Source organism: Hermetia illucens, chromosome 5 (assembly GCF_905115235.1).
Source record: "Hermetia illucens chromosome 5, iHerIll2.2.curated.20191125, whole genome shotgun sequence".
Classification (NCBI taxonomy): Eukaryota; Metazoa; Arthropoda; class Insecta; order Diptera; family Stratiomyidae; genus Hermetia; species Hermetia illucens.
In genome coordinates this window covers 105963001-105978420 of record NC_051853.1, presented here as the reverse complement: position 1 = coordinate 105978420, position 15420 = coordinate 105963001, and the positions used below count along the sequence as shown (strand labels likewise).

Below are 15420 nucleotides of genomic sequence, written 5' to 3'. Positions count from 1 at the left end.
TAGCCATTCACACTAATACATAGACATGCCACTTTTCTCTACAAAAGGCAGCAGCTGCCGGCAATTGGCAGCCAAGCGGCCACCCATTCGTATATGTGCGTGAGATACTTAAAACATGCGTCTAGTCAATGAATTTTGCAAACAAGTTAGTATTAAGAAAATTCTAAAATCGTTCTAAGAGTTTAGTCAATGTAAGTTATTCAAAATCGTTCAAAAGTATTAGTGTAAGTGATCGTGCTAAATATATATGCATTAAAAGATCCTCTACTTTTAACTAAACTTCTGTGAAGATAGGAAAATTACTTCCATAGGTAAGCACATCTCCTTTTTAATATCTATCTACTGAACTAGCATTTCTAATTTTCATTTCTGATTGTTTAAGAAAATTTTACTCTCTGTTTAAGGATTTTGTGGTCCTGAAAAGGACCGTTTTTCTTAAATTGAATTCTAAATTAAAGAACTCTGTCGCTTAAGCGCGTTCACCACGGATACGGCGGGCCAATTGAATGTCCTTTGGCATAATAGTGACACGTTTAGCGTGGATTGCGCACAAGTTGGTGTCTTCGAACAAACCGACGAGGTAAGCTTCGCTGGCTTCTTGGAGGGCCATGACTGCTGAGCTTTGGAAACGCAAATCAGTCTTGAAATCCTGAGCGATTTCACGAACTAGCCGTTGGAAGGGCAATTTGCGGATCAAAAGTTCAGTGCTCTTTTGATAACGACGGATTTCACGAAGAGCTACAGTTCCTGGGCGGTAACGATGGGGCTTCTTAACACCTCCGGTTGCTGGTGCACTCTTGCGAGCTGCCTTGGTGGCCAATTGTTTTCGTGGTGCCTTTCCACCAGTCGATTTACGGGCTGTCTGCTTAGTACGGGCCATCTTCTCAAACTCAAATGAACGACGTTCGAAGTTTACTTCACGAGACTCACGGACAAAATATGCCCAGCCTACATATGCCACTCACATTTATAGTTGAACCTACTCCATATACATATCTCACATCGCACCACTACAAACATATTTCAAGACCCGTTAGATTAATTTTCAATCCCGAATTTTATATTTTCGAGATCCTTTTTCCAATGGGTTCGATTATATTATTTTAATATCTCACTAACTATTCTACTTTCCCATTAATTTTCAATGATAACTATTATTCATACCCCTTCATTTATAACTATTAGGCAACTTGTACAGCTAGTGAGATAAATTCTGCGTCTAGGACTTTCTCAGGCTCCACCATGTACCATTTTACATATTTATTTTTGTCGGATTCTAAAACATATTTTCTCTATTTTCTTGTAATTATATTTTTAGAACCGTGCATTAAAATCTATTCGGATAAATTAAGGACTAAAATATCTTCTGCATCCCTGGCTGCAATACTTACAATAGCGACGTGTACGTACATACTATACGGATAGGCGAGGAAACCTGAATTCACATGTATGAACAAGATTCAGAAGGTATAAATTTTGGCTTGGGTGAAAACTTCGACAGTATCTTTCGAGCTCTTGTCGAAGTAACTTCTAGTGAATATTCAAGATGACTGGTCGTGGAAAAGGTGGCAAAGGATTGGGAAAAGGAGGAGCAAAGCGTCATCGCAAGGTTCTTCGTGATAACATCCAAGGTATCACAAAACCAGCAATCCGTCGTTTGGCTCGTCGAGGTGGTGTGAAGCGTATCTCAGGTCTCATCTATGAGGAAACTCGTGGTGTCTTGAAAGTGTTTTTGGAAAACGTTATCCGTGACGCTGTTACATACACTGAACACGCCAAGAGGAAGACCGTCACCGCCATGGATGTAGTCTACGCACTAAAACGCCAAGGACGCACCCTCTACGGTTTCGGTGGTTAAGCGAATACAATACCGAACAATATTGTTCGAAGAGAATTGCAGAAAACGGCCCTTTTCAGGGCCAAAGTTTATATAAACAAAGAGTAAAACTTTACCTTCGATTGAAATCCTTGCTTTCCAGAAGTGAATGTGTCTCCAAGTGCGAATATTTCCAGTTTTCCACACTCAGTCCAATTTGATCAACTACGCATTGATGTGAAAATTCATTAGTAGACATATAAACACTGTCCCGAGTATTCACATATTCATAATTAAAACTTACTCTGATTGCTTTCTCTAAAATCGCAATTAATTATTTATTCATTTCATATTACACATTGAAAAAATACTTGTGACCTAACCTTTCCATCCTCCCAATATATCCAACATTCCTTCTGAGTATTCCCTGTAATTCACATATCAATACTATATATTATCACAATACTTCACTTCAACTCACCTTCCATCCGTACAAACTCATCACGATCACCGCCAAAAACTTTTCATTTCGAACTTCTCACTTCAATTCCGACCCGAACTGCGAATAAAATTTCCCCAAAACTCCGCTCGGCTCGGTCCGTCCTTTTTAAGTACGGCTACAAGTCGAGCGCGGAGCCCGGTGCCAACCAATATGCCCGGTACAACTCGACTCCACTCGCTCCGTCCGGTTTAAGTACGGCTGCAAGTCGAGTTCGGTGCCACCCGTACACCTGCACTAAACCGCAAATGTCAATACGCATCGAGCAGTGCAGTGCTTTGCAAACTTTTCCAAAATCAAAAAGTTTTCTCTATCCGCTAAAACAATTAATTTTTGCTATTCTATCTAATTTCACGATTGTTCGCTGTAAAAACAATCCAATACTTCACCCTTTACCGCAAATTTTCACCGATCGATTTCACCATTGTCCAAATCAAATATCCTCCCACTTTCCCCAACCTCCGTACATGTCAAACCATCAAACACTACGCTATCAATGGTTCAATCCACTTCTAAATTATCAATTTTCATTCTTAATTCGAATTCTGTACGAACGAATTCAATTAGTATCAACATCAAAAAATTTTTTCTTTACTTTTCGCTTCGCACTTGTAAATTATCAATATCGATTATTAAGCCGAATTGCTTATGAACGAATTCAAATATTCTCTTTACTCTTCGCTTGCGTATTTTGTCGTCCTGAAAAGGACGGTTGATTTTTTGATGCAGCTTCACAGATGGAATTTCTTAAGCTTTCTTTTCTGTCTTCTTTGGCAAAAGAACAGCTTGGATGTTTGGAAGTACACCACCTTGAGCGATGGTTACTCCAGACAGAAGTTTGTTCAATTCTTCGTCGTTACGGATGGCCAATTGCAAATGCCTTGGGATGATCCTGGTTTTCTTGTTGTCACGGGCAGCGTTACCGGCCAACTCGAGGACTTCAGCAGCCAAGTACTCCATCACGGCAGCCAAATATACTGGAGCGCCAGCACCAACACGTTCAGCATAGTTTCCCTTCTTCAACAGACGATGGATACGACCGACGGGGAATTGAAGTCCAGCACGGTTTGATCGGGACTTTGCCTTTCCCTTAACTTTTCCTCCTTTACCACGGCCAGACATGTTTAATAAAAATTTATTACTTGACTTTCAGCAAACTAGAGCGCACGACCTGAGTCCACGAACGTATAGTTCAGTCTTGGCCTCGCCGCTACCTCTGACTAACATTTATACTCGCCACCGCTGCTCCTGATTCCGAAAATCTATTAGTGTAGTGGTGGATTACTCATCCTATTACCGAGAAAAAGTGCGTTGGATGTGTGCGTATTTCGTCTCCTATGTATAAATATCTGTTCAAAGGAATTGCAGATACAGTTGGACCGTGTTATTCGAACTGAGAAGTTACGATGCCGCCAAAGACCAGTGGAAAAGCAGCCAAGAAGGCCGGAAAGGCCCAGAAGAATATCTCGAAAGGAGATAAGAAAAAGAAGAAGAGGAGGAAGGAGAGCTACGCAATCTACATTTACAAAGTATTGAAACAAGTCCATCCCGACACCGGTATCTCATCAAAGGCGATGAGCATCATGAACAGCTTCGTCAACGATATCTTCGAACGTATCGCCGCCGAAGCCTCGCGTTTGGCCCACTATAACAAGCGCTCAACCATCACCAGTCGGGAAATCCAGACCGCCGTCCGGCTTCTGCTTCCTGGAGAGTTGGCCAAGCACGCTGTTAGTGAAGGAACAAAGGCTGTTACCAAGTACACCAGCTCCAAGTAAATCTACAACAGCATTGCCATCCAATGCAAGAACAAAAGGCCCTTTTCAGGGCCACAAAAAATATTAATCAAAGAGTAAACTACAAACTTTTCATTCCTCAATATAATTATTTACCTTTTCTTCAATCCCAACCTCAAAATATCATCCTTGGAAGACTTCCTTGCCGCCAATTAATAGCGTCAAGTCGATTTCACATATCCGCACACCAACAAACTCGCTATCCATGCTCCGTTAGCCATTCACACTAATACATAGACATGCCACTTTTCTCTACAAAAGGCAGCAGCTGCCGGCAATTGGCAGCCAAGCGGCCACCCATTCGTATATGTGCGTGAGATACTTAAAACATGCGTCTAGTCAATGAATTTTGCAAACAAGTTAGTATTAAGAAAATTCTAAAATCGTTCTAAGAGTTTAGTCAATGTAAGTTATTCAAAATCGTTCAAAAGTATTAGTGTAAGTGATCGTGCTAAATATATATGCATTAAAAGATCCTCTACTTTTAACTAAACTTCTGTGAAGATAGGAAAATTACTTCCATAGGTAAGCACATCTCCTTTTTAATATCTATCTACTGAACTAGCATTTCTAATTTTCATTTCTGATTGTTTAAGAAAATTTTACTCTCTGTTTAAGGATTTTGTGGTCCTGAAAAGGACCGTTTTTCTTAAATTGAATTCTAAATTAAAGAACTCTGTCGCTTAAGCGCGTTCACCACGGATACGGCGGGCCAATTGAATGTCCTTTGGCATAATAGTGACACGTTTAGCGTGGATTGCGCACAAGTTGGTGTCTTCGAACAAACCGACGAGGTAAGCTTCGCTGGCTTCTTGGAGGGCCATGACTGCTGAGCTTTGGAAACGCAAATCAGTCTTGAAATCCTGAGCGATTTCACGAACTAGCCGTTGGAAGGGCAATTTGCGGATCAAAAGTTCAGTGCTCTTTTGATAACGACGGATTTCACGAAGAGCTACAGTTCCTGGGCGGTAACGATGGGGCTTCTTAACACCTCCGGTTGCTGGTGCACTCTTGCGAGCTGCCTTGGTGGCCAATTGTTTTCGTGGTGCCTTTCCACCAGTCGATTTACGGGCTGTCTGCTTAGTACGGGCCATCTTCTCAAACTCAAATGAACGACGTTCGAAGTTTACTTCACGAGACTCACGGACAAAATATGCCCAGCCTACATATGCCACTCACATTTATAGTTGAACCTACTCCATATACATATCTCACATCGCACCACTACAAACATATTTCAAGACCCGTTAGATTAATTTTCAATCCCGAATTTTATATTTTCGAGATCCTTTTTCCAATGGGTTCGATTATATTATTTTAATATCTCACTAACTATTCTACTTTCCCATTAATTTTCAATGATAACTATTATTCATACCCCTTCATTTATAACTATTAGGCAACTTGTACAGCTAGTGAGATAAATTCTGCGTCTAGGACTTTCTCAGGCTCCACCATGTACCATTTTACATATTTATTTTTGTCGGATTCTAAAACATATTTTCTCTATTTTCTTGTAATTATATTTTTAGAACCGTGCATTAAAATCTATTCGGATAAATTAAGGACTAAAATATCTTCTGCATCCCTGGCTGCAATACTTACAATAGCGACGTGTACGTACATACTATACGGATAGGCGAGGAAACCTGAATTCACATGTATGAACAAGATTCAGAAGGTATAAATTTTGGCTTGGGTGAAAACTTCGACAGTATCTTTCGAGCTCTTGTCGAAGTAACTTCTAGTGAATATTCAAGATGACTGGTCGTGGAAAAGGTGGCAAAGGATTGGGAAAAGGAGGAGCAAAGCGTCATCGCAAGGTTCTTCGTGATAACATCCAAGGTATCACAAAACCAGCAATCCGTCGTTTGGCTCGTCGAGGTGGTGTGAAGCGTATCTCAGGTCTCATCTATGAGGAAACTCGTGGTGTCTTGAAAGTGTTTTTGGAAAACGTTATCCGTGACGCTGTTACATACACTGAACACGCCAAGAGGAAGACCGTCACCGCCATGGATGTAGTCTACGCACTAAAACGCCAAGGACGCACCCTCTACGGTTTCGGTGGTTAAGCGAATACAATACCGAACAATATTGTTCGAAGATAATTGCAGAAAACGGCCCTTTTCAGGGCCAAAGTTTATATAAACAAAGAGTAAAACTTTACCTTCGATTGAAATCCTTGCTTTCCAGAAGTGAATGTGTCTCCAAGTGCGAATATTTCCAGTTTTCCACACTCAGTCCAATTTGATCAACTACGCATTCATGTGAAAATTCATTAGTAGACATATAAACACTGTCCCGAGTATTCACATATTCATAATTAAAACTTACTCTGATTGCTTTCTCTAAAATCGCAATTAATTATTTATTCATTTCATATTACACATTGAAAAATACTTGTGACCAACCTTTCCATCCTCCCAATATATCCAACATTCCTTCTGAGTATTCCCTGTAATTCACATATCAATACTATATATTATCACAATACTTCACTTCAACTCACCTTCCATCCGTACAAACTCATCACGATCACCGCCAAAAACTTTTCATTTCGAACTTCTCACTTCAATTCCGACCCGAACTGCGAATAAAATTTCCCCAAAACTCCGCTCGGCTCGGTCCGTCCTTTTTAAGTACGGCTACAAGTCGAGCGCGGAGCCCGGTGCCAACCAATATGCCCGGTACAACTCGACTCCACTCGCTCCGTCCGGTTTAAGTACGGCTGCAAGTCGAGTTCGGTGCCACCCGTACACCTGCACTAAACCGCAAATGTCAATACGCATCGAGCAGTGCAGTGCTTTGCAAACTTTTCCAAAATCAAAAAGTTTTCTCTATCCGCTAAAACAATTAATTTTTGCTATTCTATCTAATTTCACGATTGTTCGCTGTAAAAACAATCCAATACTTCACCCTTTACCGCAAATTTTCACCGATCGATTTCACCATTGTCCAAATCAAATATCCTCCCACTTTCCCCAACCTCCGTACATGTCAAACCATCAAACACTACGCTATCAATGGTTCAATCCACTTCTAAATTATCAATTTTCATTCTTAATTCGAATTCTGTACGAACGAATTCAATTAGTATCAACATCAAATTATTTTTTCTTTACTTTTCGCTTCGCACTTGTAAATTATCAATATCGATTATTAAGCCGAATTGCTTATGAACGAATTCAAATATTCTCTTTACTCTTCGCTTGCGTATTTTGTCGTCCTGAAAAGGACGGTTGATTTTTTGATGCAGCTTCACAGATGGAATTTCTTAAGCTTTCTTTTCTGTCTTCTTTGGCAAAAGAACAGCTTGGATGTTTGGAAGTACACCACCTTGAGCGATGGTTACTCCAGACAGAAGTTTGTTCAATTCTTCGTCGTTACGGATGGCCAATTGCAAATGCCTTGGGATGATCCTGGTCTTCTTGTTGTCACGGGCAGCGTTACCGGCCAACTCGAGGACTTCAGCAGCCAAGTACTCCATCACGGCAGCCAAATATACTGGAGCGCCAGCACCAACACGTTCAGCATAGTTTCCCTTCTTCAACAGACGATGGATACGACCGACGGGGAATTGAAGTCCAGCACGGTTTGATCGGGACTTTGCCTTTCCCTTAACTTTTCCTCCTTTACCACGGCCAGACATGTTTAATAAAAATTTATTACTTGACTTTCAGCAAACTAGAGCGCACGACCTGAGTCCACGAACGTATAGTTCAGTCTTGGCCTCGCCGCTACCTCTGACTAACATTTATACTCGCCACCGCCTGCTCCTGATTCCGAAAATCTATTAGTGTAGTGGTGGATTACTCATCCTATTACCGAGAAAAAGTGCGTTGGATGTGTGCGTTTTTCGTCTCCTATGTATAAATATCTGTTCAAAGGAAATTGCAGATACAGTTGGACCGTGTTATTCGAACTGAGAAGTTACGATGCCGCCAAAGACCAGTGGAAAAGCAGCCAAGAAGGCCGGAAAGGCCCAGAAGAATATCTCGAAAGGAGATAAGAAAAAGAAGAAGAGGAGGAAGGAGAGCTACGCAATCTACATTTACAAAGTATTGAAACAAGTCCATCCCGACACCGGTATCTCATCAAAGGCGATGAGCATCATGAACAGCTTCGTCAACGATATCTTCGAACGTATCGCCGCCGAAGCCTCGCGTTTGGCCCACTATAACAAGCGCTCAACCATCACCAGTCGGGAAATCCAGACCGCCGTCCGGCTTCTGCTTCCTGGAGAGTTGGCCAAGCACGCTGTTAGTGAAGGAACAAAGGCTGTTACCAAGTACACCAGCTCCAAGTAAATCTACAACAGCATTGCCATCCAATGCAAGAACAAAAGGCCCTTTTCAGGGCCACAAAAAATATTAATCAAAGAGTAAACTACAAACTTTTCATTCCTCAATATAATTATTTACCTTTTCTTCAACCCAACCTCAAAATATCATCCTTGGAAGACTTCCTTGCCGCCAATTAATAGCGTCAAGTCGATTTCACATATCCGCACACCAACAAACTCGCTATCCATGCTCCGTTAGCCATTCACACTAATACATAGACATGCCACTTTTCTCTACAAAAGGCAGCAGCTGCCGGCAATTGGCAGCCAAGCGGCCACCCATTCGTATATGTGCGTGAGATACTTAAAACATGCGTCTAGTCAATGAATTTTGCAAACAAGTTAGTATTAAGAAAATTCTAAAATCGTTCTAAGAGTTTAGTCAATGTAAGTTATTCAAAATCGTTCAAAAGTATTAGTGTAAGTGATCGTGCTAAATATATATGCATTAAAAGATCCTCTACTTTTAACTAAACTTCTGTGAAGATAGGAAAATTACTTCCATAGGTAAGCACATCTCCTTTTTAATATCTATCTACTGAACTAGCATTTCTAATTTTCATTTCTGATTGTTTAAGAAAATTTTACTCTCTGTTTAAGGATTTTGTGGTCCTGAAAAGGACCGTTTTTCTTAAATTGAATTCTAAATTAAAGAACTCTGTCGCTTAAGCGCGTTCACCACGGATACGGCGGGCCAATTGAATGTCCTTTGGCATAATAGTGACACGTTTAGCGTGGATTGCGCACAAGTTGGTGTCTTCGAACAAACCGACGAGGTAAGCTTCGCTGGCTTCTTGGAGGGCCATGACTGCTGAGCTTTGGAAACGCAAATCAGTCTTGAAATCCTGAGCGATTTCACGAACTAGCCGTTGGAAGGGCAATTTGCGGATCAAAAGTTCAGTGCTCTTTTGATAACGACGGATTTCACGAAGAGCTACAGTTCCTGGGCGGTAACGATGGGGCTTCTTAACACCTCCGGTTGCTGGTGCACTCTTGCGAGCTGCCTTGGTGGCCAATTGTTTTCGTGGTGCCTTTCCACCAGTCGATTTACGGGCTGTCTGCTTAGTACGGGCCATCTTCTCAAACTCAAATGAACGACGTTCGAAGTTTACTTCACGAGACTCACGGACAAAATATGCCCAGCCTACATATGCCACTCACATTTATAGTTGAACCTACTCCATATACATATCTCACATCGCACCACTACAAACATATTTCAAGACCCGTTAGATTAATTTTCAATCCCGAATTTTATATTTTCGAGATCCTTTTTCCAATGGGTTCGATTATATTATTTTAATATCTCACTAACTATTCTACTTTCCCATTAATTTTCAATGATAACTATTATTCATACCCCTTCATTTATAACTATTAGGCAACTTGTACAGCTAGTGAGATAAATTCTGCGTCTAGGACTTTCTCAGGCTCCACCATGTACCATTTTACATATTTATTTTTGTCGGATTCTAAAACATATTTTCTCTATTTTCTTGTAATTATATTTTTAGAACCGTGCATTAAAATCTATTCGGATAAATTAAGGACTAAAATATCTTCTGCATCCCTGGCTGCAATACTTACAATAGCGACGTGTACGTACATACTATACGGATAGGCGAGGAAACCTGAATTCACATGTATGAACAAGATTCAGAAGGTATAAATTTTGGCTTGGGTGAAAACTTCGACAGTATCTTTCGAGCTCTTGTCGAAGTAACTTCTAGTGAATATTCAAGATGACTGGTCGTGGAAAAGGTGGCAAAGGATTGGGAAAAGGAGGAGCAAAGCGTCATCGCAAGGTTCTTCGTGATAACATCCAAGGTATCACAAAACCAGCAATCCGTCGTTTGGCTCGTCGAGGTGGTGTGAAGCGTATCTCAGGTCTCATCTATGAGGAAACTCGTGGTGTCTTGAAAGTGTTTTTGGAAAACGTTATCCGTGACGCTGTTACATACACTGAACACGCCAAGAGGAAGACCGTCACCGCCATGGATGTAGTCTACGCACTAAAACGCCAAGGACGCACCCTCTACGGTTTCGGTGGTTAAGCGAATACAGTACCGAACAATATTGTTCGAAGAGAATTGCAGAAAACGGCCCTTTTCAGGGCCAAAGTTTATATAAACAAAGAGTAAAACTTTACCTTCGATTGAAATCCTTGCTTTCCAGAAGTGAATGTGTCTCCAAGTGCGAATATTTCCAGTTTTCCACACTCAGTCCAATTTGATCAACTACGCATTCATGTGAAAATTCATTAGTAGACATATAAACACTGTCCCGAGTATTCACATATTCATAATTAAACTTACTCTGTTGCTTTCTCTAAAATCGCAATTAATTATTTATTCATTTCATATTACACATTGAAAAATACTTGTGACCAACCTTTCCATCCTCCCAATATATCCAACATTCCTTCTGAGTATTCCCTGTAATTCACATATCAATACTATATATTATCACAATACTTCACTTCAACTCACCTTCCATCCGTACAAACTCATCACGATCACCGCCAAAAACTTTTCATTTCGAACTTCTCACTTCAATTCCGACCCGAACTGCGAATAAAATTTCCCCAAAACTCCGCTCGGCTCGGTCCGTCCTTTTTAAGTACGGCTACAAGTCGAGCGCGGAGCCCGGTGCCAACCAATATGCCCGGTACAACTCGACTCCACTCGCTCCGTCCGGTTTAAGTACGGCTGCAAGTCGAGTTCGGTGCCACCCGTACACCTGCACTAAACCGCAAATGTCAATACGCATCGAGCAGTGCAGTGCTTTGCAAACTTTTCCAAAATCAAAAAGTTTTCTCTATCCGCTAAAACAATTAATTTTTGCTATTCTATCTAATTTCACGATTGTTCGCTGTAAAAACAATCCAATACTTCACCCTTTACCGCAAATTTTCACCGATCGATTTCACCATTGTCCAAATCAAATATCCTCCCACTTTCCCCAACCTCCGTACATGTCAAACCATCAAACACTACGCTATCAATGGTTCAATCCACTTCTAAATTATCAATTTTCATTCTTAATTCGAATTCTGTACGAACGAATTCAATTAGTATCAACATCAAAAATTTTTTCTTTACTTTTCGCTTCGCACTTGTAAATTATCAATATCGATTATTAAGCCGAATTGCTTATGAACGAATTCAAATATTCTCTTTACTCTTCGCTTGCGTATTTTGTCGTCCTGAAAAGGACGGTTGATTTTTTGATGCAGCTTCACAGATGGAATTTCTTAAGCTTTCTTTTCTGTCTTCTTTGGCAAAAGAACAGCTTGGATGTTTGGAAGTACACCACCTTGAGCGATGGTTACTCCAGACAGAAGTTTGTTCAATTCTTCGTCGTTACGGATGGCCAATTGCAAATGCCTTGGGATGATCCTGGTCTTCTTGTTGTCACGGGCAGCGTTACCGGCCAACTCGAGGACTTCAGCAGCCAAGTACTCCATCACGGCAGCCAAATATACTGGAGCGCCAGCACCAACACGTTCAGCATAGTTTCCCTTCTTCAACAGACGATGGATACGACCGACGGGGAATTGAAGTCCAGCACGGTTTGATCGGGACTTTGCCTTTCCCTTAACTTTTCCTCCTTTACCACGGCCAGACATGTTTAATAAAAATTTATTACTTGACTTTCAGCAAACTAGAGCGCACGACTTGAGTCCACGAACGTATAGTTCAGTCTTGGCCTCGCCGCTACCTCTGACTAACATTTATACTCGCCACCGCCGCTCCTGATTCCGAAAATCTATTAGTGTAGTGGTGGATTACTCATCCTATTACCGAGAAAAAGTGCGTTGGATGTGTGCGTTTTTCGTCTCCTATGTATAAATATCTGTTCAAAGGAAATTGCAGATACAGTTGGACCGTGTTATTCGAACTGAGAAGTTACGATGCCGCCAAAGACCAGTGGAAAAGCAGCCAAGAAGGCCGGAAAGGCCCAGAAGAATATCTCGAAAGGAGATAAGAAAAAGAAGAAGAGGAGGAAGGAGAGCTACGCAATCTACATTTACAAAGTATTGAAACAAGTCCATCCCGACACCGGTATCTCATCAAAGGCGATGAGCATCATGAACAGCTTCGTCAACGATATCTTCGAACGTATCGCCGCCGAAGCCTCGCGTTTGGCCCACTATAACAAGCGCTCAACCATCACCAGTCGGGAAATCCAGACCGCCGTCCGGCTTCTGCTTCCTGGAGAGTTGGCCAAGCACGCTGTTAGTGAAGGAACAAAGGCTGTTACCAAGTACACCAGCTCCAAGTAAATCTACAACAGCATTGCCATCCAATGCAAGAACAAAAGGCCCTTTTCAGGGCCACAAAAAATATTATCAAAGAGTAAACTACAAACTTTTCATTCCTCAATATAATTATTTACCTTTTCTTCAATCCAACCTCAAAATATCATCCTTGGAAGACTTCCTTGCCGCCAATTAATAGCGTCAAGTCGATTTCACATATCCGCACACCAACAAACTCGCTATCCATGCTCCGTTAGCCATTCACACTAATACATAGACATGCCACTTTTCTCTACAAAAGGCAGCAGCTGCCGGCAATTGGCAGCCAAGCGGCCACCCATTCGTATATGTGCGTGAGATACTTAAAACATGCGTCTAGTCAATGAATTTTGCAAACAAGTTAGTATTAAGAAAATTCTAAAATCGTTCTAAGAGTTTAGTCAATGTAAGTTATTCAAAATCGTTCAAAAGTATTAGTGTAAGTGATCGTGCTAAATATATATGCATTAAAAGATCCTCTACTTTTAACTAAACTTCTGTGAAGATAGGAAAATTACTTCCATAGGTAAGCACATCTCCTTTTTAATATCTATCTACTGAACTAGCATTTCTAATTTTCATTTCTGATTGTTTAAGAAAATTTTACTCTCTGTTTAAGGATTTTGTGGTCCTGAAAAGGACCGTTTTTCTTAAATTGAATTCTAAATTAAAGAACTCTGTCGCTTAAGCGCGTTCACCACGGATACGGCGGGCCAATTGAATGTCCTTTGGCATAATAGTGACACGTTTAGCGTGGATTGCGCACAAGTTGGTGTCTTCGAACAAACCGACGAGGTAAGCTTCGCTGGCTTCTTGGAGGGCCATGACTGCTGAGCTTTGGAAACGCAAATCAGTCTTGAAATCCTGAGCGATTTCACGAACTAGCCGTTGGAAGGGCAATTTGCGGATCAAAAGTTCAGTGCTCTTTTGATAACGACGGATTTCACGAAGAGCTACAGTTCCTGGGCGGTAACGATGGGGCTTCTTAACACCTCCGGTTGCTGGTGCACTCTTGCGAGCTGCCTTGGTGGCCAATTGTTTTCGTGGTGCCTTTCCACCAGTCGATTTACGGGCTGTCTGCTTAGTACGGGCCATCTTCTCAAACTCAAATGAACGACGTTCGAAGTTTACTTCACGAGACTCACGGACAAAATATGCCCAGCCTACATATGCCACTCACATTTATAGTTGAACCTACTCCATATACATATCTCACATCGCACCACTACAAACATATTTCAAGACCCGTTAGATTAATTTTCAATCCCGAATTTTATATTTTCGAGATCCTTTTTCCAATGGGTTCGATTATATTATTTTAATATCTCACTAACTATTCTACTTTCCCATTAATTTTCAATGATAACTATTATTCATACCCCTTCATTTATAACTATTAGGCAACTTGTACAGCTAGTGAGATAAATTCTGCGTCTAGGACTTTCTCAGGCTCCACCATGTACCATTTTACATATTTATTTTTGTCGGATTCTAAAACATATTTTCTCTATTTTCTTGTAATTATATTTTTAGAACCGTGCATTAAAATCTATTCGGATAAATTAAGGACTAAAATATCTTCTGCATCCCTGGCTGCAATACTTACAATAGCGACGTGTACGTACATACTATACGGATAGGCGAGGAAACCTGAATTCACATGTATGAACAAGATTCAGAAGGTATAAATTTTGGCTTGGGTGAAAACTTCGACAGTATCTTTCGAGCTCTTGTCGAAGTAACTTCTAGTGAATATTCAAGATGACTGGTCGTGGAAAAGGTGGCAAAGGATTGGGAAAAGGAGGAGCAAAGCGTCATCGCAAGGTTCTTCGTGATAACATCCAAGGTATCACAAAACCAGCAATCCGTCGTTTGGCTCGTCGAGGTGGTGTGAAGCGTATCTCAGGTCTCATCTATGAGGAAACTCGTGGTGTCTTGAAAGTGTTTTTGGAAAACGTTATCCGTGACGCTGTTACATACACTGAACACGCCAAGAGGAAGACCGTCACCGCCATGGATGTAGTCTACGCACTAAAACGCCAAGGACGCACCCTCTACGGTTTCGGTGGTTAAGCGAATACAAGTACCGAACAATATTGTTCGAAGAGAATTGCAGAAAACGGCCCTTTTCAGGGCCAAAGTTTATATAAACAAAGAGTAAAACTTTACCTTCGATTGAAATCCTTGCTTTCCAGAAGTGAATGTGTCTCCAAGTGCGAATATTTCCAGTTTTCCACACTCAGTCCAATTTGATCAACTACGCATTGATGTGAAAATTCATTAGTAGACATATAAACACTGTCCCGAGTATTCACATATTCATAATTAAAACTTACTCTGATGCTTTCTCTAAAATCGCAATTAATTATTTATTCATTTCATATTACACATTGAAAAATACTTGTGACCTAACCTTTCCATCCTCCCAATATATCCAACATTCCTTCTGAGTATTCCCTGTAATTCACATATCAATACTATATATTATCACAATACTTCACTTCAACTCACCTTCCATCCGTACAAACTCATCACGATCACCGCCAAAAACTTTTCATTTCGAACTTCTCACTTCAATTCCGACCCGAACTGCGAATAAAATTTCCCCAAAACTCCGCTCGGCTCGGTCCGTCCTTTTTAAGTACGGCTACAAGTCGAGCGCGGAGC

At 41.0% G+C, this 15420-nt stretch overlaps 12 protein-coding genes and 1 long non-coding RNA gene across 16 annotated transcripts; 7 read left to right on the top strand and 6 right to left on the bottom strand.

Moving 5' to 3' along the window:
• The first annotated feature begins 57 nt into the window (after positions 1 to 57).
• Positions 58 to 1925, top strand: LOC119657011 (histone H4). Of its 2 annotated transcripts, none has more exons than XM_038063753.1 (2): positions 58 to 311; positions 1319 to 1925. In XM_038063753.1, the coding sequence occupies exon 2, from the start codon at positions 1547 to 1549 to the stop codon at positions 1856 to 1858; it is 312 nt and encodes a 103-aa protein (XP_037919681.1). In that variant the 5' UTR covers positions 58 to 311; positions 1319 to 1546; the 3' UTR covers positions 1859 to 1925. The 2 variants fall into 2 exon arrangements, with proteins under 2 accessions (XP_037919681.1, XP_037919682.1); XM_038063754.1 differs by lacking the exon at positions 58 to 311 and adding an exon at positions 466 to 580.
• LOC119658194 (histone H3-like centromeric protein CSE4) lies at positions 410 to 5621 on the bottom strand. The gene is made up of 2 exons (XM_038065461.1): positions 4797 to 5621; positions 410 to 960 (listed from the first exon to the last, which is right to left on the bottom strand). The coding sequence occupies exons 1-2, from the start codon at positions 5203 to 5205 to the stop codon at positions 470 to 472; spliced, it is 900 nt and encodes a 299-aa protein (XP_037921389.1). The 5' UTR covers positions 5206 to 5621; the 3' UTR covers positions 410 to 469.
• Positions 3005 to 3522, bottom strand: LOC119657007 (histone H2A). The gene has a single exon (XM_038063749.1). It carries the CDS (start codon positions 3435 to 3437, stop codon positions 3063 to 3065), a length of 375 nt encoding a protein of 124 aa, XP_037919677.1. The 5' UTR covers positions 3438 to 3522; the 3' UTR covers positions 3005 to 3062.
• Positions 3669 to 4153, top strand: LOC119657008 (histone H2B). Its single transcript, XM_038063750.1, has one exon. The coding sequence runs from the start codon at positions 3722 to 3724 to the stop codon at positions 4091 to 4093; it is 372 nt and encodes a 123-aa protein (XP_037919678.1). The 5' UTR covers positions 3669 to 3721; the 3' UTR covers positions 4094 to 4153.
• On the top strand, positions 4303 to 6210 carry LOC119657010 (histone H4). 2 transcript variants are annotated; one of them, XM_038063751.1, is made up of 2 exons: positions 4303 to 4636; positions 5644 to 6210. In XM_038063751.1, the coding sequence occupies exon 2, from the start codon at positions 5872 to 5874 to the stop codon at positions 6181 to 6183; it is 312 nt and encodes a 103-aa protein (XP_037919679.1). In that variant the 5' UTR covers positions 4303 to 4636; positions 5644 to 5871; the 3' UTR covers positions 6184 to 6210. The 2 variants fall into 2 exon arrangements, with proteins under 2 accessions (XP_037919679.1, XP_037919680.1); XM_038063752.1 differs by lacking the exon at positions 4303 to 4636 and adding an exon at positions 4791 to 4905.
• A 1117-nt stretch (positions 6211 to 7327) lies between these two features.
• On the bottom strand, positions 7328 to 7859 carry LOC119657991 (histone H2A). The gene has a single exon (XM_038065209.1). The coding sequence runs from the start codon at positions 7758 to 7760 to the stop codon at positions 7386 to 7388; it is 375 nt and encodes a 124-aa protein (XP_037921137.1). The 5' UTR covers positions 7761 to 7859; the 3' UTR covers positions 7328 to 7385.
• Positions 7860 to 7995: 136 nt separating this feature from the next.
• LOC119656842 (histone H2B) lies at positions 7996 to 8478 on the top strand. Its single transcript, XM_038063491.1, has one exon. The coding sequence runs from the start codon at positions 8047 to 8049 to the stop codon at positions 8416 to 8418; it is 372 nt and encodes a 123-aa protein (XP_037919419.1). The 5' UTR covers positions 7996 to 8046; the 3' UTR covers positions 8419 to 8478.
• Positions 8479 to 8611: 133 nt separating this feature from the next.
• On the top strand, positions 8612 to 10574 carry LOC119656845 (histone H4). 2 transcript variants are annotated; one of them, XM_038063493.1, is made up of 2 exons: positions 8612 to 8960; positions 9968 to 10574. In XM_038063493.1, exon 2 carries the CDS (start codon positions 10196 to 10198, stop codon positions 10505 to 10507), a length of 312 nt encoding a protein of 103 aa, XP_037919421.1. In that variant the 5' UTR covers positions 8612 to 8960; positions 9968 to 10195; the 3' UTR covers positions 10508 to 10574. The 2 variants fall into 2 exon arrangements, with proteins under 2 accessions (XP_037919421.1, XP_037919422.1); XM_038063494.1 differs by lacking the exon at positions 8612 to 8960 and adding an exon at positions 9116 to 9229.
• LOC119658192 (histone H3-like centromeric protein CSE4) lies at positions 9059 to 14267 on the bottom strand. The gene is made up of 2 exons (XM_038065460.1): positions 13440 to 14267; positions 9059 to 9609 (listed from the first exon to the last, which is right to left on the bottom strand). The coding sequence occupies exons 1-2, from the start codon at positions 13846 to 13848 to the stop codon at positions 9119 to 9121; spliced, it is 900 nt and encodes a 299-aa protein (XP_037921388.1). The 5' UTR covers positions 13849 to 14267; the 3' UTR covers positions 9059 to 9118.
• On the bottom strand, positions 10676 to 11495 carry LOC119656849. Its single transcript, XR_005250106.1, has 3 exons — positions 10943 to 11495; positions 10769 to 10888; positions 10676 to 10690 (listed from the first exon to the last, which is right to left on the bottom strand). It is a non-coding gene; the product is annotated as an uncharacterized LOC119656849 (long non-coding RNA).
• Positions 11649 to 12170, bottom strand: LOC119656839 (histone H2A). The gene has a single exon (XM_038063488.1). The coding sequence runs from the start codon at positions 12079 to 12081 to the stop codon at positions 11707 to 11709; it is 375 nt and encodes a 124-aa protein (XP_037919416.1). The 5' UTR covers positions 12082 to 12170; the 3' UTR covers positions 11649 to 11706.
• LOC119656840 (histone H2B) lies at positions 12315 to 12798 on the top strand. The gene has a single exon (XM_038063489.1). The coding sequence runs from the start codon at positions 12367 to 12369 to the stop codon at positions 12736 to 12738; it is 372 nt and encodes a 123-aa protein (XP_037919417.1). The 5' UTR covers positions 12315 to 12366; the 3' UTR covers positions 12739 to 12798.
• LOC119656847 (histone H4) lies at positions 12928 to 14852 on the top strand. The gene is made up of 2 exons (XM_038063498.1): positions 12928 to 13279; positions 14287 to 14852. The coding sequence occupies exon 2, from the start codon at positions 14515 to 14517 to the stop codon at positions 14824 to 14826; it is 312 nt and encodes a 103-aa protein (XP_037919426.1). The 5' UTR covers positions 12928 to 13279; positions 14287 to 14514; the 3' UTR covers positions 14827 to 14852.
• The last annotated feature ends 568 nt before the right edge of the window (positions 14853 to 15420 follow it).